The sequence below is a fragment of the Pelodiscus sinensis genome, chromosome 21 (genome assembly GCF_052426305.1).
Source record: "Pelodiscus sinensis isolate ZL-2025 chromosome 21, ASM5242630v1, whole genome shotgun sequence".
NCBI classification, from domain to species: Eukaryota; Metazoa; Chordata; order Testudines; family Trionychidae; genus Pelodiscus; species Pelodiscus sinensis.
This window is the reverse complement of record NC_143072.1, coordinates 14,366,182-14,389,724: the sequence shown is the minus strand read 5'-3', so window position 1 is coordinate 14,389,724 and position 23,543 is coordinate 14,366,182. Positions and strand designations below refer to the sequence as shown.

The window sequence follows — 23,543 nt, the reverse complement described above, 5'->3', positions numbered from 1 at the left end:
TCATTCTTGTTAAAGGTCAGACAAAAATAACTGTGATTTTCTCAGACATAAAATTTCAAAAGAGTATAAAAACAGACTTAAAACTGGCCAATGATTAATTCAGCCCTGATTTCTGCTGTTACCGCTAGCTTGTTGCACAGCATAGAATAATAACAAAAAAGTAAAGAACCTTGACTCACGTTGCTTTTCCTGGAGAAAGCCAGATGAGCAAACCGCAGACTCTTCACCTGCTAAGGAAACAAGAAAAAGTGAAATGAGCCTTGTTTACATGAGTCAAGCTCTTTTACTTTTTTCTTGCATGCTGTGGTGTGCATATTACAAAGGACCACAACTGACCACTGATTTATAAAGTTCCCATTGACTTCAATGGGATTAGCCCAGCATGCAGAATGATGCTGGGAAATGAATCTAGCTTTCATCAAATACTACTCCATTTGCGATAGAGATGTAGCCGTTAGTCTGGTGTAGCTGAAACAAAATACAGAACTATGTAGCACTTTAAAGACTAACAAGATGGTTTATTAGGTAATGAGCTTTCGTGGGCCAGACCCACTTCCTCAGATCAAATAGTGGAAGAAAACTGTCACAGTTTTCTTGTGTTCACAGTGTTAATGCTACTTTGTTAATTGGGCTCCTTTGCTAACTGCCTGGCTGTGTCTACATTGGCATCCCTTTCCGGAAAAGGGATGCTAATGAGACACTTCGGAATTGCAAATCCGTGGGGGATTTAAATATCCCCCGCGGAATTTGCATTTACATGGCTGCCGCTTTTTTCCGGCTCGGGGTTTTTGCCGGAGAAAAGCGCCAGTGTAGACGCGATTCTCCGGAAAATAAGCCCTTTTCCGGAAGATCTCTTATTCCTACTTCCTACTGTCCAGCAGGTCGTCTTCTTCAGCCAACAGATTTTAAATAGATTTTGCTGTTGCATAACAGGTTTCCACTACAGATTACACCTCCCTTGTCCGGCACCCTCGGAACCTGACCAGTCCTGAATGAAGGAATTTGCTGTACCAGAGGAGGTCCCTTTCCTTCTGGCCCTTGCTGCCCCATTCCTACCACTGAACTAGGGCTCCAGCCTGGCCCCGCTGTTGCCCCAGCCCCCTGGAGCGTTCTAGCTGCCACCAGCCCTGTTACTGCTAGGGCCAGAGTGGCACAGCCAGAGCTCCACAGCCGGGACGCCGCGGCTGGGGCCAGAGCTCTGCAGCCGCTTGGCTCCACAGCCAGGACTCAGAGGCCCCAGCTGGGACTGGGGCCAGAACTGCAAGGCAGCTGCTGGGGTCACAGCTCCCTGGCTGCAGCCGGAGCTCCATGGCTGCCACTGGGGTTTCAACTCCCCAGCCGCTTGGGCTAGAACTATGCCACGCCCACCCTCCCTCCCCCAACACTGACCTTCCGGTTGAGTCTCCAGTGCCCCATACCGCACTCTTACCCCACCACCAGACCTCTCTGTTCCTGGGCTCTGTGGCCCAGGAATATCTGTGGTCGTGCTGGACCATGGATTTTGCGAGACCAGAGAGTCCCAGTTAAGGGAGGGACTGTAGCACAATTAGAAAGCCAAAGAGAGTGAACGGCTTGAGGCCGGCCCCATCATGAAAAGGAATAAATGCATTTTACCACTGACGGATGGACTAGTTGAGACTAGCAGCTCAGACACAGCTTTCGTTTCTGTCACAGGTCCTCAAGTTATCACAGCCAGCAGCTCAGCTTTTAAATAGCCCTGCAGCACAGAGCACACCAAGAAGAGCAAGTGACAGGCCCTCTAATTTACAGCAACAAAAAGCTGCCACTCTCCATTTTTCATGCTGAAATGGCAAGCAATGAAGTCTCTTGGCATCTGACATTTGAGGCAAGAAAACTCTTTGAATTAACCTCTTCTCAATCTTCATATTCAATCTCTCTCACTTATCAGCACCTCGACGGGGTATTCTGTGGATTGCAGCACACCGCCAAAGAGCGTGGTCAGAAATGTTATCTCCTTTTAGCTGATTGGGGAGAAAATGCTCTCTGCAGTAGCTGGTAGGCAGAAGAATAATTGCTGAGGTGCGCATCGGTCACTATCCATGGAAGGGCTTCTGAAGTCTTCAGGAATATGTCTGTTAAAAATGAGGTCACTGCACGCTTTGTGACTTGCATAAGCCTAGCATTTGTCTCACACCAGAGGCTCCTTAAGTAGCTCCATCCCTTCTCAGATCCTTATGTGCCATACTCCCATCCCCCTGTGTTTCAGGGACTCCCTACAACTCTCCCCAGCCAAGGGTTGTGTGCACCACCCATTCTCCTCCCCATACTAATGGCACTGTGGGCATCGCATTCGCACTTCCCCTGTGCCCTCATTCCCTCTAAGGCAAGGCCTCCTTGTGTTCCCTGTTCCCCATCCCATCAATCCAAGTCCCTCCGTCCAAGGCAGAGATTTTGTCTGTCTCCCAATGGGGGTCACCATGGCAATGGTTCCTCATACCTCCCCCCATGACATAAGAGGAAGGGACCAGAGAGCTCAGGGGTTATGTGGACTCTATTCACGTAATAGCAAACTCTCCCATTCTTCACCCCACACCATGTCCCCATTTCATTACCCTTCTCTGCCCACCATCATTATTTTTGTCTGGAAGATGCCAATATGTTAGGGTATGTCTAAACTATGGGGGGGTTTTTTTGAAAGAGGATATGCACATTCCGTGGAAAGTTAAGTCATTCGAGATGCCAATATGTTAGGATACGTCTAAACTACGTTTTCAAAAAAAGACAAATTTGCATCTCTTCTTCCGACCTCACTTTCAAAAGAGGATCATTCGAAAGTGAAAGTAGTCTGGATGTATTTTTTTCAGGGAAAAAAAACCCTTTCGAAAAAAACGCTCTTCCTTAAAAAATGAGGTTTACACGGTTCAAAAAAACCCACGTCCAGACTACTTTCACTTTCGAAAGATCCTCTTTTGAAAGTGAGATCGGAAGAAGAGATGCAAATTTTTCTTTTTCGGAAAACGTAGTTTAGACGTATCCTAACATATTGGCATCTCGAATGACTTAACTTCCCGCGGAATTTGCATATCCTCTTTTGAAAGAAAATCATAGTCTAGACATAGCCTCAAGCTCCAGGGCTACATCTACACTGCAACACTATTTCGGGATACTGGACTATCCCAAAATAGCTATCCTGCACCTTCACAGCAAGCCCGTTAGTTTGGGCTCGCTATTCCAACGTCCCTGTAAACCTCATTCCTTGAGGAGTAACATGTTTTAGAAGAGCAGGTGATTTCAAAATTTGGTGCTGTGTACCTAGCACCAGATTAAGAAATAAGCTTTTTTTTTTTTTTGCATAGCTCAAATTGTGTATCTTATTTTGAACTACAGTGCAGTGTAGACATAGCTTAGGAGAAGAGGCAGAAGTGAGATGGAGTATTGTTATGAAGGAAGGCATCCGTGGACACCATCCCCCAGTTTTTTTCTCTACATACAACGGAAGAGGTGTTTGAGGCTGAGGCTGTGGTTGTCTTAAAGAGCTAGCAAAGGCTTCATCTGTTACACCCGCCCCCCTTTCAGTTCCCCAACTTCCCTAAAAATCAACAGGGTTCTTGCCATTGCTGTCTAGAACATCTCCTGAACATTTGGAATCAATCAGCTACAGTGTTCTGAAGTTGTCACATTACAGAGGAATCAAGTCGAGTTGAGTGTAACGACTATGCCTCTGTATCATGAGCAAATGTTAAATGTTTCAAAGGACTCGGGCCCAAAAAGTAGCAAAAATACAAGAAAGATAAGGAGATGAGGTAATATAATTAATTGAGGAGAGAATATTTTTATTGGATCAGCTTCTGTTGGTGAGAAAAGCAGGCTTGTGAAATTGGTCCAGGAAAAATATATTATCTCACCCCCGTCTCTCTAATATCCTGGGATCCAACATGGCCACAACAACACTGCATACAAAAATACAAGACATCCATTAAACAATGAATGAATAGAACTTGCTTGTAAATGCTACAGCTCAGTGTGTGTGTCTCTCTGCTCACCAGGTATTTACATTCCCAAGTATTGGTTTACTAAATATTAATTATGGACAGAGGATAAAGATGTCTTAAAATTACACTGAATATAATAAGTTGTCCAATCCTGCACAATGAAGCTGGCTGAAAAATAGAAAATAGCTTTCAGTAAGGCTTTCAAATTCATTTTTGTTCTGCAGATTTCAAAAAGAAACTTTTTTAATTCCAAATTTGTATAACATTTTTCACTGTTGAAAAGATTTTGTTCTTTAAAAAGATGAATACTTTTGTTTTCCTTTCTCCTGCTTTTTAAAAAACTACATTCATTTCACTGGTGAACGGGAGGGGGGAGAGATAAGGAAAAAGAGGGAGAAAATTACAAATTGAAAACTGAAAAACAGACTAAAAATAGGCTGCTCACTCCAATGGTGCTGGAACAATTTGTACAGTGGGGGTGCTGAGAGTCACTGAACCAACTGCAACTGGTGTATATAATGGAAGCCATTTGAAACCAGGGGTGCAGCCACGCCTTCCCCACTCCTAATTTCAGCACCTATGGCTCACTCTCAAGTCACTAGATTTAATTACCTCTACCATCAAAACCTGTATCATGTTTCCATTTGGTGGTGTTTCTTGACAGGGGTGTCCTCAGCGTTCCTACATAAAAGTATGAAACTGACTGAAAATCACTTTGTAAGCTTAGTAACAATGGAAGCACCAGAAATAGAAGAGAGACTACTAGATGATGGTAGGAAAATTGGGTTTATGTAGCTGAATTGGGATGAAGCTACAATCAGAATGACAAATCATCTCCTTAGAGGTGAACTGATTTTTCTTTTTTCTTTTCTTTTCCTTTTCTTTTCCTTTTCTTTTCCTTTTCTTTTCCTTTTCTAGATTTTTCACATGATCTCAGGAGTCACTAATTTTGCTTCAAGTTACAGTATCATCTGCTATGAAGACAAATGCTGAAAATTTATCACATTACATCTTCCATTCCCAAAGTTCCAATCAATGCCTACTCTACTCTACCACAGATTCCAGACATGTCCGTAAGTTTAATCTTTTCTTAGGGGGAGGAGAGGTGAGACGGGTTCTGTATCAGAAGCCTTTCACACATTCCCCTGTGCTGTGAATATCTTTAAGCATCATTTTTCTCACTTAGAGCAAACTATTTGACAAGAGCGGTGACATGTTTACGGAGTCACACATTCCAACAGCAGTGATCTATGTACATTATCCCTGATATGGAGATGCTCACCAGTGAGTTACATGTGCAGGGCCAGACTAAGGGGTGGGCTAGCCAGGCAGCTGCCCAGGGCACCAACCTACGGGGGGCGCCCGGCTCCCGGCAGGCTGCAGCGGCCGCCTGGGGCAGGAGCCGTGTTAACCCCCCATAGCACCGGCCAGCAGCACCCTTCCCCCTGCGGCCGCAGGGCCCTGCACGGCCAGGTGCAGCCCGCCCCGGGCGGCTTTGTGCTATGCACCATCGGCAGTGGCCGGGCCGACCGGGCAGCGCATGCGCCGTGCGTCCGCCCACGCATCCCGGGGATGAGCCTGCGCATGCATCATATGCCCAGAGGCGGGGCCGCATGTCCCGGGGGCGGGCCCGCCCATGTGTCATGCGCCTGGAGGCAGGGCTGCGCGTCCTGTGGGTGGGCCCGCGCATGTGCTGTGCACCCGGAGGAGGGGCCGTATGTCCCGGGGGTGGTGCCGCTCGCCTGGTGCCTGAGGCACCAAAATGGCTTGGTCCGGCTCTGTACATGTGCATGTGAATGTGTGAGAGAGAGCGAGAGAACAGGATTCCCTTAGGCTACGTCTAGACTGCAGGCTTCATTCGGAAGAAGCTTTTTGGAAAGAGATCTTCCGGAAAAATTTTTTTTGAAAGAGAACATCTACACAGCAAAAGCACAACAAAAAAGTGATTTGCTTTTTTTGAAAGATAGCGTCCACATTTATTGGCTGCTATCTCGCATTTCAGTTGTGATTACTATGGATGGAGTGACCACTAGGGCCTGTGCTTTTTTCTGGAGGCCATTTCTTTTGAAAAAACATTCTCTTCCGCGTCCACACACGCCTTATTCTGAAAAAACTTTTTTGGAAAAAGTCTTCTTCCTCATAGAAAGAGGTTTACTGCTGTTGGAAAACCCCTCTGTTTTCGACTTTCTGTTGAAAGAACGCAATAGCAGTGTGGACATAAGTGTAGTTTTTCCAGAAAAACAGTTGTTTTTCTAGAAAAACTCTGCAGTGTAGACATACTCTTAGTGGGAGCACAATTCTATTTCCTCTAAAGGAAATCAGGAGACCTGGAATATTTAACTTTTCATTTCACTTCACAGTCTTTGATCAAACATCTACATAATTTATAAATCTAATTTAAAAATAATTACATTTACATAAAAAATAATACAACAGGCTTCACTTCATGGTGGTTGAAGGAATTTAATTTATGCTGATTGGGGTCTGTTTAAAATTCTAAAAGCTCATCATGTCACTTGACATGGTGGAAGGGAGGGGAGGGGGGCAAACACGTGTATTACAATGGCAAAAACCGACCATGCACAAATTTGCTACTGGGTAACACAAGCTGAGTATCATTTGTCTTCCCTGGGGTCTGAACAGCTACAATGGAAGCTGCTGGCTGCTGAACGCTTTGAAAAGTTTGGCCATATCCAGGTGCCTACAAGAGAGCTGGCATCTTTAGAAAACTTGGACCATGATTATGGGTGCTGAGCTCTTGCAAATCTGGCTCACCAGCCATTTGAAAATTTGGTCCTAGAGCTTTAGGGCCCAATCCGAAACCTACTTAAACCACCAATAGGTTTCTTATCTTTGGGTCTGTGGAACAGGACCTCTGGTCTTCTCTACACTGAAGACTTAACCACAGGATTTCACAAGCACATGCTTCTGTCAGTGCTGTGCAGTGGGGCAGTCACCACACCCTGAGCAGACTCCAAGTTATAATGCAGACTCCAAGTTAGCTCTAGTGAAAATGTGCAGCCACTGGCAATAACAACAATCAAGATGAAACGGTCCGCCAAATCTCTTCCCCTTAGCCCTCTGGACACACATTCCCTAGCTTGCCATCTGCCTGTGTTCTGATCCCTGACTGAAAATAGATCATAAGTCTCTCTCTGCTCAGCACCTGCCTGAACTCTTGATTTTGCCTGCTTGAAGTTGCTTCAGCCTCATATATCTCCTGTGTTTGATACAGCAGAACAAAGCCCACAGGGAAACTCACAGGTAAGCCTACCCCATGTTACCATTAGGGCTGTCAAGCAATTTAAAAAATGTAATTGCACTGTTAAACAATAACAGTGGTTATATACTGGTTATTTAAATATTTTTGGAAGTTTCTACATTTTCAAATTAAGACACAGAATACAAAATGCACAGGGCTCATTTTATATTTATTACAAATGTGTACACAATTTCAATTGATAAGTCTATTTAACAGTGCAACTAAAATGAACTAATCACAATGTTTAGTTAATCGTGAGAGTTAATGAAGATTAATCAACAGCCTTATTACAATCGCACCCTCATTTGCTACAAAAATATGCTCCCACTTTATATTTCAGCCCCTGCCCTCCAAGTCCTGCTCCCTCCTCTCCCTAGGGTTGCCAATGGACAGTCCAGTATTTTCGCCTCCTATCTGGTAAAAAAAAATTCAGAAAACACCGGACATCTAAAGTTTTTTCCTGACCAGGAGGTGAAAATACTGGGTGCTTATCGGGTTTTGCAGGGGAGCTGTTTGGCCCGGAGCAGGAAGACAAGATGGCGGATGGCTGCCAGCAGCATGTTAGGACCAAAAAGCCTCAAAGGCATTTCTTAAAGGGGCTTTTTTTTTTTTGGCTTAATAACTCTCGGGGTCTTTTTTTTTTCTCTCAACTTTGGTCTCCCCCTTTTTGTTACTCAACAGAATTTTTTCCTCAATGGGTTTTGTTTTGTTTTTTGGGGGGAGAAGGGAGGGGGTTTGGTTAAACCATCTGGCAACCCTACCTTTCCCCTCTCATTTTACTGTCAGGATGCATTTATACTACCAATTTATGCTGCTATAACATCCTAGGGATGCAGTTGTGCTGACTAAACTCCCAGCTCAGAAAGTGCTATTTAGACAAGACCTACCACTGACCTAGCTATTGCCCCTCAGCCCTGGTCTGCACGGGGGAGTTATTTGGAAATAATCCCCCTTAAGTTGAAATAATAAGCGGCGGATCCACATTACCAATCCCATTATTTCCAAATCAGTACTCCTGCTTTCCTCAGGGAATAACGCTTATTTTGAAATTGTTATTTTGAAATAGCATTAGTGCAGACGATCTGCTGCTGCTTCGAAATAATTGGCCTCCAGGGGCCTCTCTCAGCTGCAGTTCTGACCGCTCTAGCCGTACTGGTCTCCACTGCTCCCCTTCTCCTGTCTCCTGAAGAGCTTAAAACTCAGGCAGCAGGAGAAGGGCTTGTCCCACGTGGTGACGTTAAAGCCCTGTGGGACACAGCAGCATCTGAGGGAGGCATGGCTGACCCCAACGCTCCCTCGGAGCTTCCCACGGCTGCCAGCACTCCCGCTGCTCTCTCCGCTGCTACTGGCCAATAATGCAGGAGAGCTCCAGCCTGGACTGGCGCAGAGATCCTGGACCTCATCAAGGTCTGGAGGGAGGAGACCAACCTCCAGGATCTCCACACCAGAAAGCGAGATACCAACATCTACAGCTGGATTTGCTGCCAGCCTGGCCAACAAAGGCCACCACTGGATCCTGGACCAGGACCAGATGAAGATCAAGGAGCTCCAGCAGGCCAACCACAAGGCCAGGGAGCAGAGCAGACACTCTGGGGCAGCACTGCACAGCTGCTGCTACTATGAGCAGCTGGATACCATCCTGGGAGGGGAGCTTTCACCTCGCCCGCTGCCCCCATCATTAACTCCAGCCAGCACATGCCTGCACGAGGGCGGGGTTGCAGACAAGAAGGTGGAGGAGGCCTGCCAGGTGACCATACTCACCAACCAGGACCTGCTCCTCTCCTTGGAGCCAGTTCCCCCTCCCAGGATGTCTCCCAGGCTTTCGATGACCCTGGGGAAGGCACTTCAGGTGAGTTCTATAATTTTGCCTATATACATGTGAGGTCAGGCGATGGACTGTGAGGGCTATGCACTCCTCTCTCAGTCTACTCGGCCTGGGGGCCACACAACGACCTGTGCACATGGGGTACCAGTTCAGAGCACTCAGCCCCACGATGCTCTCTCACAGGAGCCCCTCGCTCCTTCTCACAAGGTTCCTGGAGAGGCCTGCCTTACCCCGTCCTCTGTGGTGAGACACCTTCCCACACCAAGTCAGCACTAAGGAGTCTGGGATCGTGGAACCACACAGCAGTGCCACACATGACCCAGGGTCATGCCCGTACTCAGGCAGCATCCGCTCCTGGTCAAATGCAGTAATGTGGAGGAGACTGAGCCTGTGAATGGGAACCTGCCGGGGGAGGGGAGAAGAGGAGGAGGGGAACCCAGTAGTACTCTCTCCAGCAAGTGGCATCTGCCCCTCACACACACACTGCCCCCAACATCCCCCCCCCCTCCAGTGGCCAGGGATAGAAGTTCTCTGCAGGATGCTGCGTGTGCTGGACCCAGTGTGTGCGGGACACAGTAGGAGGAAAACCGCCTCATCCCCTCCTCCCACCCACAGGGTCCTGGCCTGACTGGCACCTTCCCATGCTCTGCTCCTGAGGCGGGGGAGGGGTTGTCCCAGGCTCTGTTCTTCCCTAGGGATAGCCCTGCTGGAATGCACTTAGTCATGAGGCATAAAGCACGGCCAATTGTTCACAACTCCCTGGTTCAGTTATATCACACAAAGCTGCCATTACTCAGGGTTATTGTGATCATAAAGTAACAAAAGGCAATTGGTAAAGTCTAGATGTTCCTAACAGATTTATACATCTCAAAAACATCATTAGGTTTCACCACAGAGCTGGCAATTTTATCCAGGTAAAGTTTGGGCCCAAAGGAATACGGCAACATAAAAATCTTACAACAGAAAGCCAGCGCTACCATAGTTACCATCTTACCCAGAGCTTTGCTGTGAGATGCTTCACAAGAAAGTGAACCAAGATCTATAGGCTTACTCAGCTCTGGTCCGTCATTGACTCATAGGGCTCAGTTGTATAACCCATACTTTAGGGAATATCCACAAAAGCAAAGTACTCAACAACATGCACCAGGGTTGCACAATATATCCCACAGACAGTGACTACAAAACTAATAGGTCGCATAGTCCTTCCCCCTCCACTTTGTTTCAAAGAACTCAAGGAAAATCACTGCTGGTCTTTTCTGGTTTATGTCTTATGTTCCTGAAATCTCTTGCCTCAAGGCTTCAGCTGGTCATCTGCAGGAGTCAGAAAGGGATCCCCCCCACCCCCCAGTGCATTCTGAGGAGGAGGTGAGTTGGGTGTTTGTTTGGGGGGGTTTTCCTCCTCCACCTGAAGCATCAGAGGCTAGGTCTACATTACACTGTTCTTCTGGAAAAAACTACGCAAATTGTGAACTGCAATTTGCGTAGCTTTTTCCACTTCTTTTTTCGGAAGAGGCTTTTCCAACATTTGGCCCATCTATGCTGGGCCAAATATTGGGAAAAAAAACCTCTCTCAGAATATCCTTTCTTCCTTGAAAAGTGAGTTTTACAGGGATGCCGAAAAAGTGCATCTGCTCTTCTGAAAAATATCTCCTGTATCCCAGAAAAACTCTGTCGTGTAGACATAGCCAAGTATGGCCACAGCTGGAGATGGGACACTGGAGAGGAGGGCTGGTTCTTACTGAGACTCTCAGGGTACGTCTAAACTACATGCCTCCGTCGACGGAGGCATGTAGAGATCGGCAGAGGGAAATGAAGCCGCGATTAAAATAATCGCGGCTTCATTTAAATTTAAATGGCTGCCCCGCTCTGCCGATCAGCTGTTTGTCGGCAGATCGGGGCAGTCTGAACGCGCCGCGCCGACAAAGAAGCCTTTCTTGATCGGCGCAGGTATGCCTCGTGAAACCAGGTTTACCTGTGCCGATCAAGAAAGGCTTCTTTGTCGGCACGGCGCGTCCAGACTGCCCCAATCTGCCGACAAACAGCTGATCGGCAGAGCGGGGCAGCCATTTAAATTGAAATGAAGCCACAATTATTTTAATCGCGGCTTCATTTCCCTCTGCCGATCTGGCTAATCTACATGCCTCCGTCGACGGAGGCATGTAGTCTAGACACACCCTTAGGGTCTACAACCAATTGCCATACGTGGGGTCAAGAAGGAATTTCCCCCACCTCAGATGGGCAGTGACTATGGGGAGAAGGAGTGACAGGGTGTGATCAGAGAAGTCCCCTTGCAATTGTTCCCAAGAGTGCTGATCATGCCACTGATGCTGGCTTTATTACTCCCTGGAGCTGCCCCTTACCACCACACCCTGTCTAGCTGGGCCAGATCTTCTGATACCACCCAGACAGGCCAGAGGTGGGATTGCTGCCCCTGTGGAGTGCAATACAGACACTAAACCGCTTCAGCTCTCGGAGGACACAGTTCCACAGCTCAGCACTCAGGAACCCAAAAGTGATCAAAGCCACAAATAAATCCATCTTTCTCTGTGTACAAGTTTTACACATGAGGATGCTCCACCCTCTTTAGCAATGAAAGAGCAATATACATAGTGGTTGCTCCCCCCCAAGTAACAATTATTTGCACTAGGGGTACATTAATCAACTAATAGAACTGTCAACACAATTTGCACTGATGATCGATTAGTCAATAAAGATACCTCTGCCATTTCAAAGGCAGAAGTGCTGCGGGGAGCATGGGGCCCATAGGGGACTTCCCCACTGCATGCTTTGCTTTTGAAATGTACAAGAGCTCCCTCTGGGGCTCTTGTACATGTCAAAAGGAGGGAGCGGGGGAGGGGAGGATTGTACATTTCAAAACCAAAGTGCACGCGGAGATCATGGGGGCAGTGGGGGACCACATGAGTCCCCTGCTTGCCCCCTGCTCCCATGGCACTTCTGTTTTTGAAAAGTAGCTATATTTCCAAGGTGGAAGCACCACCAGTTACCCACTGTGCCCTGCTAAGTGCATCCTGGCTAAGGATGGGAAGGTAACAAGAAAGGTTTCTACAGGCATGTTAACAAGAAGAAGGTGATCAGAGAGGGTGTGCAGCCCCTACTGGATGAAGGAGGTAAACTAGTGACAGATGATGTGGGGAAAGCTGAAGTACCCAATGCTTTCTTTGCCTCTGTATTCACGGACAAGGTGGGCTCCCAGACTAATGCGCTAAGTGACGCAAGATGGGATGAAGATGGACAGCCCTTGGTGGGTAAAGAACAGGTTAGGAACTATTTAGAAAAGCTAAACGTACACAAATCCATAGGTCCGGACTTAATGCATCCGAGGGTACTGAGGGAGTTGGCAAATGTCATTGAAGAGCCTTTGGCCATTGTCTTTGGAAAGTCGTGGAGATCGGGAGAAATCCCAGATGATTGGAAAAAGGCAAATGTAGTGCCCATCTTCAAAAAAGGGAAGAAGGACAATCCAGGGAACTATAGGCCGGTCAGTCTTACTCGGTTCCTGGAAAAATTATGGAAGGGATCCTTAAGGAATCCATTTTGAGGCACTTGGAAGAGAGGAAAGTGATTAGGAATAGTCAGCATTGATTCACAAAGGGAAAGTCGTGCCTAACCAATATGATTAGCTTCTATGATGAGGTAACTGGCTCTGTGGACGTGGGAAAGTCAGTGGATGTGATATACCTAGACTTTAGCAAGGCTTTTGATACGGTCTCCCACAATATACTTGCCAGCAAGTTAAGGGAATGTGGATTGGATAAATGGACAGTAAGATGGATAGAAAGATGGCTAGAAGGCCGGGCCCAGCAGGTAGTGATTAATGGCCGATGTCAGGATGGCGGTCGGTTTCTAGTGGAGTGCCCCAAGGTTCAGTTCTAGGACCAATTTTGTTCAATATCTTTATTAATGACCTGGACGAGGGGATGGACTGAACCCTCAGCAAGTTTGCAGATGACACGAAGCTAGGGGGAGAAGTAGATTCGCTTGAGGGCAGAGATAGAATCCAGAGTGACTTAGACAAATTGGAGAATTGGGCCACAAGAAATCTGATGAGGTTCAACAAGGACAAGTGCAGAGTCCTGCACTTGGGACGGAAGAATCCCAAGCACTGTTACAAGCTGGGGACCAACCAGTTTAGTAGTTCTGCAGAAAAGGACCTGGGGGTTACAGTGGATGAGAAGCTGGATATGAGTCAACAGTGTGCTCTTCTAGCCAAGAAGGCTAATGTCATATTAGGTTGCATTAAGAGGAGCATTGCCAGCAGATCCAGAGATGTCATTATTCCCCTTTATTAGGATCTGGTAAGGCCACATCTGGAGTATTGTGTCCAGTTCTGGGCCCCCCACTACAATAAGGATGTGGATGTATTGGAGAGGGTCCAGCGGAGGGCAACCAAAATGATTAGGGGACTGGAGCATATGACTTAGGAGGAGAGGCTGAAGGAGTTGGGTCTGTTTAGTCTGCAGAAACAAAGAGTGAGAGGGGATTTGATAGCAGCCTTCAACTTCCTGAATGGAGGTTCCAAAAAGGTTGGAAAAAGGCTGTTCTCAGTAGTGACAGAGGGCAGAACAAGGAGCAATGGTCTCAAGTTGTGGTGGGAGAAGTCCAGGTTGGATATTAGGAAAAACTATTTCACTAGGAGGGTGGTGAAGCACTGGAATGGGTTACCTAGGGAAGTAGTGGAGTCTCCATCCCTAGCGGTGTTTAAGTCTCGACTTGACAAAGCCCTGGCCGGGTTGATTTAGTTGGGATTGACCCTGCCTAGAGCAGGGGGCTGGACTTGATGACCTTCTGAGGTCTCTTCCAGCTCTATGGTTCTATGATTCTCTGACTTAGGGGTTGTCAGGCAGTTTCATAGACCAGCTGAAGACAAAAGGTGATTGCTTCCCATTGCTTAAATAGACTTTCCCCCAGAGTGTAGAGCAACACAACCAGGGCGGCAAAGTGAGCTGGGGCTGTATTCAGGGGCGACCCGCACGTATAGGCCGACATGGCCATCACCTAGGGCGCTGCATTAAACGGGGCGCCCAATGATGACGTCACACCATTGAGGGCTATGGAGGCGGGGGCGCCGATTGCGCATTCCGCCTGGGGCGCCAGCTGCCAGTAGCCCGCCTCGGGCCGCCCTTGGCTGTATTGCTGCCCAGTGGGTGTGGAGGAGTGCCAGCATCGCGAGCCGCACTGGTTGGAGGAAGCGGTGGGGTGGGAGCAGGTATGGGGTGTGGAAGAGGAGTGAGGGCAGAGCAATGGTAGGGGGGAGGGGTCAGAGCAGGGGCAAGAAGAGGTGGAGGGGGATTGTCCTGACACAGACTAGACAAGTGAAGTGACTGACATTTATGCTACATGAAAAAAGCCTGATTCTGGAAGCTACTTTATCAAAAAATTAATCTCACTGATGTCAATGGGACTGTTCACTTGGTGCGTAAGCACTTTCCTAAGTCAAGGCCCACATGAGATTTCTGCTCTGAAAAGTACCTAAAAATGGCATCCTGGGGCCCCATGTTTGTTTTTCTGGCACCAATTTCCACAGTATGTCTGGTAGTTCTGCCTCCCGAGATGAGCTGGGATCTTTCTGGGTCACACATCACCAGACACAGAAATTCTGCGGTCAATACTTAGTCAACATAAACATACCTCACCCTCCCAGATCTGCATTGGCTTTGCAGTGCTGGCAGAGGTAAAAGCAAGCAGGCAGGACTCAAAATACACAGGGGAAGGGTACAATTTATACAGTGACTTTTCACAGCAGAGTTACGTTTAATATGTGCATGCGGCAACCTTTGCAGAAACTGTTCACCAGAGTCGTCATTGGGCGTTCAGCACAAAAATTCTGGTCTCCTGTGCTTACATTTTGCTATTCCTTGAGTAATCAGTTTTGCAGTCTTGTTTGTTCTAGTGATCTGCCTCTAGTTTTCATTTTAAATCTGTCGACAGAAGGTGTTATTGCATGTAGGGTTGTGTCTAGACTTTGTCAACAGAACAGAATGAAGTCTAGACGCTCTTTGTCGACAGAAGCTTTGTCGACAGTATCTGTCGACAAAACTTCTGTCGACAAAACCCTGTAGTCTGGACGTACCATTAGATAATGAATAGGGGAGGGAAGGCATGGATTCACACAGAGAAGTTTAAACCAAACAATCAGAATAAAGCACAAATACCCTGAACATGACTAGATACACTTTTCCTTCTGCTCACAATCCAGGCTGATCTATATTTTCACGTCCAGTTTACTCCCATGTCCCATATTTCTTATAGACATGGTAATTCTGATAACTGCATCTACTCCCTCCAGCCCTTAACTTAGAATCCAGACAAAGGAAGAGCAGACGAGGTATTTCTATCTAATTCAAATTCCAGCACTGTAACCTCATTGGTTCTTTTGGCCCCCTGCCAACACCCTTGCTAGTTACCTGAATTTAACCCCTTAGTCACTGGGTGCTGGCCAGCACTTCTATCCATCACAGTATCTTTCTAGGGGTATGTCTACATTACAAAGTTAGTTCGAACTAACGGTCGTTAGTTCGAACTAACTTTCATAGGCGCTACACTAGCGCTCCGTTAGATCGAATTTAATTCGAACTAACGGAGCGCTTAGTTCGAACTAGGTAATCCTCATTCCACGAGGATTAAGCCTAGTTCGAACTAGCTAGTTCGAATTAAGGGGTGTGTAGCCCCTTAATTCGAACTAGTGGGAGGCTAGCCCTCCCCAAATTTCCCTGGTGGCCACTCTGGCCAACACCAGGGAAACTCTATTGCCCCCCTCCCGGCCCCGGACCCCTTAAAGGGGCACGGGCTGGCTACGGTACCCGTGCCAGGTGCAAGCCTGCCAGCACCCAGCCAGCAGACCCTGCACCTGGCACTGATCGAGCCACCCACCCGATACCCCCCAGCCCTCCCCCTCTTCCCGGGACCAGGCTGGCGGCTCCTGGGAGCTTGCCCGGGACCACAAGAGGCGGGCACCTGCCTGGGCTAGTGCGGACATCGTGGACCTCGTCTTGCAGGTGTGCAAGAGAATCAAGGGGGTCCACTGAGACCCCCGACCCTGAGCCCTGAGCTTACAATGGCCGTCCTGGGTCAGACCAAAGGTCCATCTAGCCCAGTAGCCTGTCTGCCGACAGCGGCCAACCCTAGGGACCCTGGAGGGGATGGACCGAAGACAGTGACCAAGCCATTTGTCTCGTGCCATCCCTCTCCAGCCTTCCACAAACCTTGGGCAGGGACACCACTCCTACCCCCTGGCTAATAGCACTCCATGGACCCAAACTCCATGACTTGATCTCACTTCCCTTTAAACTCTGTTCCAGTTCTAGCCTTCACAGCCTCCTGCAGCAAGGAGTTCCACAGGTTGACTCTTTGCTTTGTGAAGAACAACTTTCTGTTACTAGTTTGAAGCCTGCTACCCATTCCTTTCCTTTGGTGTCCTCTAGTCCTTCTTTATGGGAACTAATGAAGAACTTTTCTGTCTGCACCCTCTCCACCCAACTCCTGCTTTTAGAGACCTCTATCCTGTCCCCCCACCGTCTCCTCTTTTCTAAGCTGAAAAGTCCCAGTCTCTTTAGCCTCTCTTCATATGGGACCTGTTCCAAACCCCTGATCATTTTAGTTGCCCTCCCCTCTCCCAGCCTCTCTCTTCCCCTCTCCCACCTCCTTTTCCCAGTCTCCCCCAGTTTTGTTCAATAAAGACAGATTCCATTTTGGAAGACACGTTATCTTTATTTTGTACATCAAGAAGAGGGGCTAGAGAAGGGTAAGTGGAAGGAGGTGAGGGAGGAATGGGGCACGAGCCCCCGATGGTGAGGACTGGGCTGGCTCTGCGGGTTTCTGGGGATGGAAGCTCTCCTGCAGCCCCCCAATTGCCCCCTCTCCCCAGATGGCAGCCTGCGGCAAGTGCAGCCGGGCTGATGGCCGAGTGCTGTGATGTTCCCAGTGTGGGCACTCAGGGCACTCCAAGCCAGGACTGCTTTGCAAGCGGGGCACCCCTGAGAACTGTCTGTCCGGGGTGGGGGTCGGGACCCTTTAAGCACAGTTCTCGGCTAGCCTGAGACAGCATCTCCACGCTCTAAGTCCTCCTCTGATGCCCTGCCGGCACTGCTTCCGGCCATCCTTAACCCCGGTTTAGGGTCCACTTAATGTGGACGCGCTAGTTCGAAATAGCAAAACGCTAATTCGAACTAGTTTTTAGTTCTAGATGCGTTAGTTCGAATTAGCGCTGTAGTGTAGACATACCCAGGGATATTCCCCACTCTGGCACTCCGAGTACAAAAGGAGGGGGCCTGCAAAGACTTTAGACATACCTTGCTTGGTTTAAAAAAAACTGGTTACAAAACTTCCCCCAGGATCACAATACACAGATTTTGGGGGGTCGAGCCACCATCCAGTGATTTTTATCCCTAAAATTGGGGGTGAACACTTGAACCCACCCCAACCCCAGTATACCCTCAAGCTCTTCTGCCACAAGAGAGCTTGAAAAAAGCAAAGAGAAGAACAAGCTGCCGTCTCTAATAGCTGACCCCTCAGTCTGAGACACACACACACACACACACCCCTTTCTTGTACCTTCCAGCACACAAGAATCAAATCATCACTTGAAAGTGTTTTTTATTACAAAACAAAAGATATTCTTGATAAAGCATACTTGGTTGCTAGATGTTACCAAGCAACTAAGGAGAACAAAATAAAAACACTAAGAAAATCTCTGGAAACAATGCTTAGATGGTAAATGGGGAGGGGAGGGATAGATCCACACAGAGCTGTTCAAACCAAACCACAAAAGAAAGAAAATACCCTGGTCACAACTAGATTCACTTTTTCCCTTTACTTACTTCCAGTATTTTCTTGGTTCAGTCCACTTCCATGCCCCAAATTCCCTGGAAGTCATGGTAGTCCTGCCCGGGTTTAAATCATATCTCTCAACTCCTGGTTTAACTCTCCCACACAAAGAAAGCAGGCAAAGAATCTTATACAATTCAAATTTCAGCAGTGTATGCCCATTGGTTCTTCTGGCTACCTGAGTTTAACCCCTTAGTCACCAGGTGCTGGTTAGCACCCCATTATTCCGAAATAATATATGGCCGTTATTCCGAAATAACTTTGCTGTGTAGACATACCCCATGGTGACACAGGACCATTCTTTATTTTTAAGGTCTAAATTTTGTTTTCTCATCTGTCCATGATAAATGTTAAATAGATAGGAATAGAATGATATCAAAGCATAAAGGAGAACAGAGAAACGAATCTAAGTGTGGAAGAAGTATGGTCTCTAGGACATAGGAAACGAAGCTGGCAGTCAAGGGAACCTAGAGCCTATTCCAAGCTCTGCAACTGATGGGTTATGTGACCTGGGGCAAATCAGTTCTGTGCTTCCATTTCCCGTTCTATGATATCAGGGTAATAATACTGACTTTCCTTGGCGAAGCCCTTTGATCTCTGCCCATGAAAAACACTATAAGGAACCAATTTCAGTGGGTGCTGCATTGGCCTTTATCAGAGCAGCAAGAAGGGGAAAACCAGTTGAGGGATTCATTGCAGGATCAGGGCCTGAGGGCGTATTTTCAAAATCATGTGCCAATCAATTTAAGCCCTCGACATTTCCTCTGTTTTTGCTGATCTGTATTTTAGAAGATAAATAAACCAAAATTTAAGAAATGAGAAGGCAGCAGTTGCAGAAGAGGGCCTGTTATCTACATCAAGGTAAGCTGCCATCGACGGTCTGCAAGTAAAGTATGGCAGGAATCCAATTCATTGTTTATCCCTAAAACCTGCTGGTATAAGTAAGTCTGTTGTTTACATCAGCCATCTGATACATTTTGGAATGCTGCTGAGTATTAAATCATCTGTCCTTTCCCTTCCCTGCTTGCTGCACTAAGCCAAGTATTCTGTTTGCTGTTCTTCACATCATTCGGCAACGGCAGATGCTATGGCAATACAATTACTAGCAGCATAAACTGCACAGTCAGTTATATACAAACACCCTTTAATTATTTGACTCCAGGAAGGGGGGGGGGGGGGAGTCATGTATCGACTGAAAAAAAGTAACTGGCTTGTTTACATCAAATACACTGTAGATACCATGGATGTGAAAAAGGAGGTATGTGAGGAAAGGGAGAAATAAGCAAAAGCTATTATGCTAAAAATAGAAACCCATAAAGCTGCAGAGACTTGAGTCGGTTCTGCCATAAAAACATACATCAGTATAACTGCATAGCTTGGGGTGTGAAAAATCTACCTTCTGAGCAACATAGTTATATCGACCTAATTCCTGATATAAACAGCGCTATCAGCAGGGCAGCCTCTCCTGGTGGCTACTTTGGCAGGAGTGGATTAATGACACTGTTGGAAGAAAATCATAAGCCCCTGAAGAATTCTTAATGTACTGACTGACCCAGTAGTTACAGCAAGAGGCGTAACATCTGATGAACAAGTCTGCAAAAGCAGGCCCTTGCCCAGGGCGCTCCAGAAAAAGACCGGGGCATGAACTGTAACAATGGGGGAAATGTGTTTGTTTTAAATAATTTGCCTAAGGAACAGAGGGCAAGTCTACACGACAAGGCGACATGGGCCTGGGCCCCCCATCAGCATAACTACTCCACATTGGCAAGAAGCAGAAGCTATGTCAGCGGGAGAGCACCTCCCATGAACATAACACAGTACGGACAGCTCAAAATTTGCGTTGTTAGGCTGTAGTGTAGACCTGCCCTCAGTGGCTCCCATCCATTGTAGGGTGAGGAGTGACCAAAATTAACCAGCGTCAAATGGCTTCCCTCTGGCCTATGTGAAATGAGACAGGGATTTGGCTTCAGGTCCTGCTGGGCTAATGTTTATACTGCAGCTGATGTGGGTTTTAGCAGAGACTGTGCTACTCCACCCTTGAGATGATCGCCCCCAGAAAGGCTATACTGACAATTCAGTGCAGAGGAAGCACAGAATGCTGGAGTTTACAGACAGAAGGAACAACCAGATCTTCTAGTCCCGTGGTCACCGAGTCCATCGGGATCTACCAGTAGATCTTGGAGCCTCTGACAGGTGATCCTGACTGATTTGGCCAGGAAGCTCTCAAGCGCAGGCACTTCAGTTGCCCCTCCACCCACTGTCATGCTGCTCCTGCCCTCTGCCTTACAGCTGCCCCCCTAGGAGCCTCCTGCTTGCTGTGCAGGGTGTGAGAGAGAGAAGAAGGGGTGCTGATGTTAGGGTGTCCATCCTCCCTTTACTTCTATACCCGGTCTCCACACAGAGAGAAGAGGCTGGAGGGAGCTTGGCAATGCAGCAGACCAGGGAGACGAGGAGCAGCTTTTCTCGCCCCGGAGGAGGCGGGCGGCGGCACCAGGCGTCCCGCCGCTCCAGTCCTTCGGGGCGAGAAAATCCCCGTTCGTAACTGCGGATCCGACATAAGTCGGATCCGCGTAACTCGGGGACTGCCTGTATCCTCAGAGATTAAAAAGAACAATTCTTCTCCCTCCTCCTCGTAACTCCCTTTTATGTACTTGAAAACAATTACATCCCCTCCAGTGTTCTCTTTTCCAGACTAAACAAACCCCCCATTTTTTCCATTTTCCCTCATTGGTCATGTTTTTAGACCTTTAATCATTTTTGTTGCTCTTTTCTGGGCCTTCTCGAATTTCTACACATCTTTCCTGAAATGTGGTGCCCAGAACTGGACACAATACTCCAGCTGAGATCTCACCAGTTCAGAGTAGAGCAGAAAAATTACTTCTCGTGTCTTGCTTATAACCCTCCTGCTAACACATCCCAGAATTATGTTTTCTTTTTCCTGCACTGGAACACTATTGATTCATATTTAGCTTATGACCTACTATGACCCTTAGATTCTTTTCCACGGTGCTTCTTCCTAGGCATTAGGCAGTCGCTTTCTATTTTGTATGTGTGCAACTGATTGTTCCTTCCTAAACAGAGTACTTTGCATTTGTCTTTGTTGAATTTCATCCCATTTACTTCAGACCATTTCTCCAATTTGTCCAGATCATTTGAATTTTATCCTGTCCTCCAAAGAACTTGCATCCCCTCCCAGCTTGATATCATCTGCACACTTTATAAGTAAAAACTTAAACAACAAATAGTCTAGAAGCACCTTAAAGATTAGCAACATATTTTGTTAGTCTTTAAGGTGCTACTAGATTATTTGTTGTTGTTTAAGTTTTTCCTGTTACAGACTAACTCAGCCACCTTTCTGACATTTTATAAGTGTGTTCTCTTTGCCAGTAGATACATTACTGATTAAAATATTGACCAGAAAGCGCCCTGAAAAATTTTCCCTGCAGAACCCCACTTGTTATACTCTTCCCGCATGATTGTGAACTACTGATACCTATCCTCTGGGAATAGTTTTCCAATTAGTTTTGCACCCACTTATAGCATCTCCATCTAGGTTGCATTTCCCTAGTATGTTTATAAGACGGTCGTGTGAAATAGAATCAAAAGCTTTACTAAAGTCAAAATCAGGGAATGACAAAATTTTTTGATGGGGGTGCCATTTCAAGATTTTGGTAAGTAGTCAAGGACTGCATTTTTCTATCAAAGAAGTATGGGGCATGGAACAAAGGTTGGATGCAGAAGAGAGCTCAGGGTAGAGGGTTGGAGTGCAGGAAAGGGTCTGAGAGGGAGTTTAGGTGAGGGAGGGGAGTTGTGACCTGGGTAGGGGATTGGGATTGTCAGGGCTGATCCCCACTGTGGCACTTCGAGTGCAGAACATTGGGGCCCGCAAAGACCTTAAATACCTTGGTCTCTAGGCTCTGCTTACAATAACAACAACAAAAAAGGAGTAACTGTAGTTCGAATTAGAGAGCCTAATTCGAACTACCTACTCCATGCCGCGTGTAGCTGCGGGCATGGAGTCCACACTAATGTGAATTTAAAAATGGCGGCACCCGGCAAGATGCAAATGAAGCCAGGGATATTTAAATCCCGGGCTTCATTTGCAACTTCGAATGCCTACATTAGCCACCCTAATTCGAACTAGGGAGGCAGTGTAGACATACCCAGAGGGATAAAGGAGTGTGTACAGGGTCTAGGAGGGAGTTGTGACCTGGAGAAACTGGCCAATGGGAGTTGAGAAACTGTGCTTAACTGCCCCATCCCCAGCAAAATCTCCTAGATCCTATTGGCTGGAAACCAGCCAATGAGATCTGAGCGATTTTGTTGTGCATGAGAACAATGCATGAAGCCTGCCCCCCTTCTCCCCCCCCCCCCCCACACACCAAAAAGAGCCACAGAAAGCAGCATGCCACTTTGAGTGGCACTGCTTTGTGCTGCAGGGGCAGGCCACGGATTAAAAGGCTTGGAGGGCTGATTCCAGCCTGTGGGCCATACCTTACCCACCCCTGGTCAAGATATATCACTTTTACACTTCCCACCATCCACATAATTTACCTCTGTATAAAGGGCAAACCCTACCTAGATGCACCACTTAAACAAGTATGTAGGCCTTATTCTGGTCCTTAAGTACAGCTGAATTTCATCCCCAAGAAACACAGTAGAAGGTTTAGTTATTAAAAGAAGCTTCCTCTTTGTCTTTAGAGTAGCCCAGTCAGGGACTATTTTACATAAACTCCCCAGAGGCATACTTCAGATTCATATTTAATAGCAATCTGGTTGAAAGGCTGATAAACACCTAGAGAGGCCAGTATGCAAAGATCCCCTGCAGCCTCCTCCTCCTACCCTCTTATTCTTTTAAAAACACCTAATTGGATAAGTTCTTGATTAGGTGGAAAGCAAAAGCACAATTGCCACGCAGCAGACAATTAAAAAGTGCTGATGTTCAATGAACAACCAAATATTCAATATTCTCTCTCGTGTCTCCACTAATGCACCTTCGCCTAGAGGGAGAAATGAATGTTTCCCAACAGAATCAATTAACACTAGGAATGGAAGTGAGTAGTCGAGTGCTCGACTACCCGATACGGCCAAGCTTATTGGAGAATCGAGTTGAGTACTCAACTACTTGCTTCTCCCCAACCCTTTGCTGCCTCTCTGTATGAGAGGCAGCAATGGGGTGTGGGACAGGTGGAGGAGGAGGTAGGGAAGGCTGCCACGAAGCAGCCTCTGCCTGCAGTGGACCAAGGCTCGCCTGCTCTGGGAGTCACCCACGCTGCGGCTCTGCATTTTAAATGTAGTACAAGCTTGGGGGCTCTCACTACACAAAAAATGCAGAGCTTCAGTGGTGCGAAGCCAGCATAAGCTGGGACTGCTCAGTCCTGGCTCTTACTGGCTCCAGAAGCTACCCTTGCTGCATCTCTGCAGAGCGGCTCTCCTGATCAACCAATCATATAGTTGATACAGATCATATTAACTACACAATTAGCCAAATAACCGCTCTTTAAGATCTTTAGTTAACACCTCAGTCACTTACCTTGTAGCATATTCCCCTCCCCTTGCCTGATGCCATCTCTCCCTAATCGTCCCACAGAAGAGAAAACTGAAATCCTAATCTAGAAGTTTGTAGCAATTTTTTTGTAATGACCACATCCTGCATCAC

The 23,543-nt window shown here is 47.1% G+C and overlaps 1 protein-coding gene across 4 annotated transcripts in view; it reads right to left on the bottom strand.

Annotated features, from left to right (window-relative positions):
- The window catches only part of PITPNM3 (PITPNM family member 3), a 526,934-nt gene that overhangs the window by 226,271 nt on the left and 277,120 nt on the right, over nt 1-23,543 (bottom strand). For 2 of the 4 annotated variants that reach the window (XM_075904887.2, XM_075904891.2), the window contains exon 4: nt 180-230. The exons of 1 other annotated variant lie outside the window; for it this stretch is intronic. In XM_075904887.2, the coding sequence (XP_075761002.1) occupies nt 180-230 (51 nt within the window). The remainder of the gene's footprint in view (nt 1-179; nt 231-23,543) is intronic. One more of the 4 variants, XM_075904888.2, reaches the window with a different exon arrangement.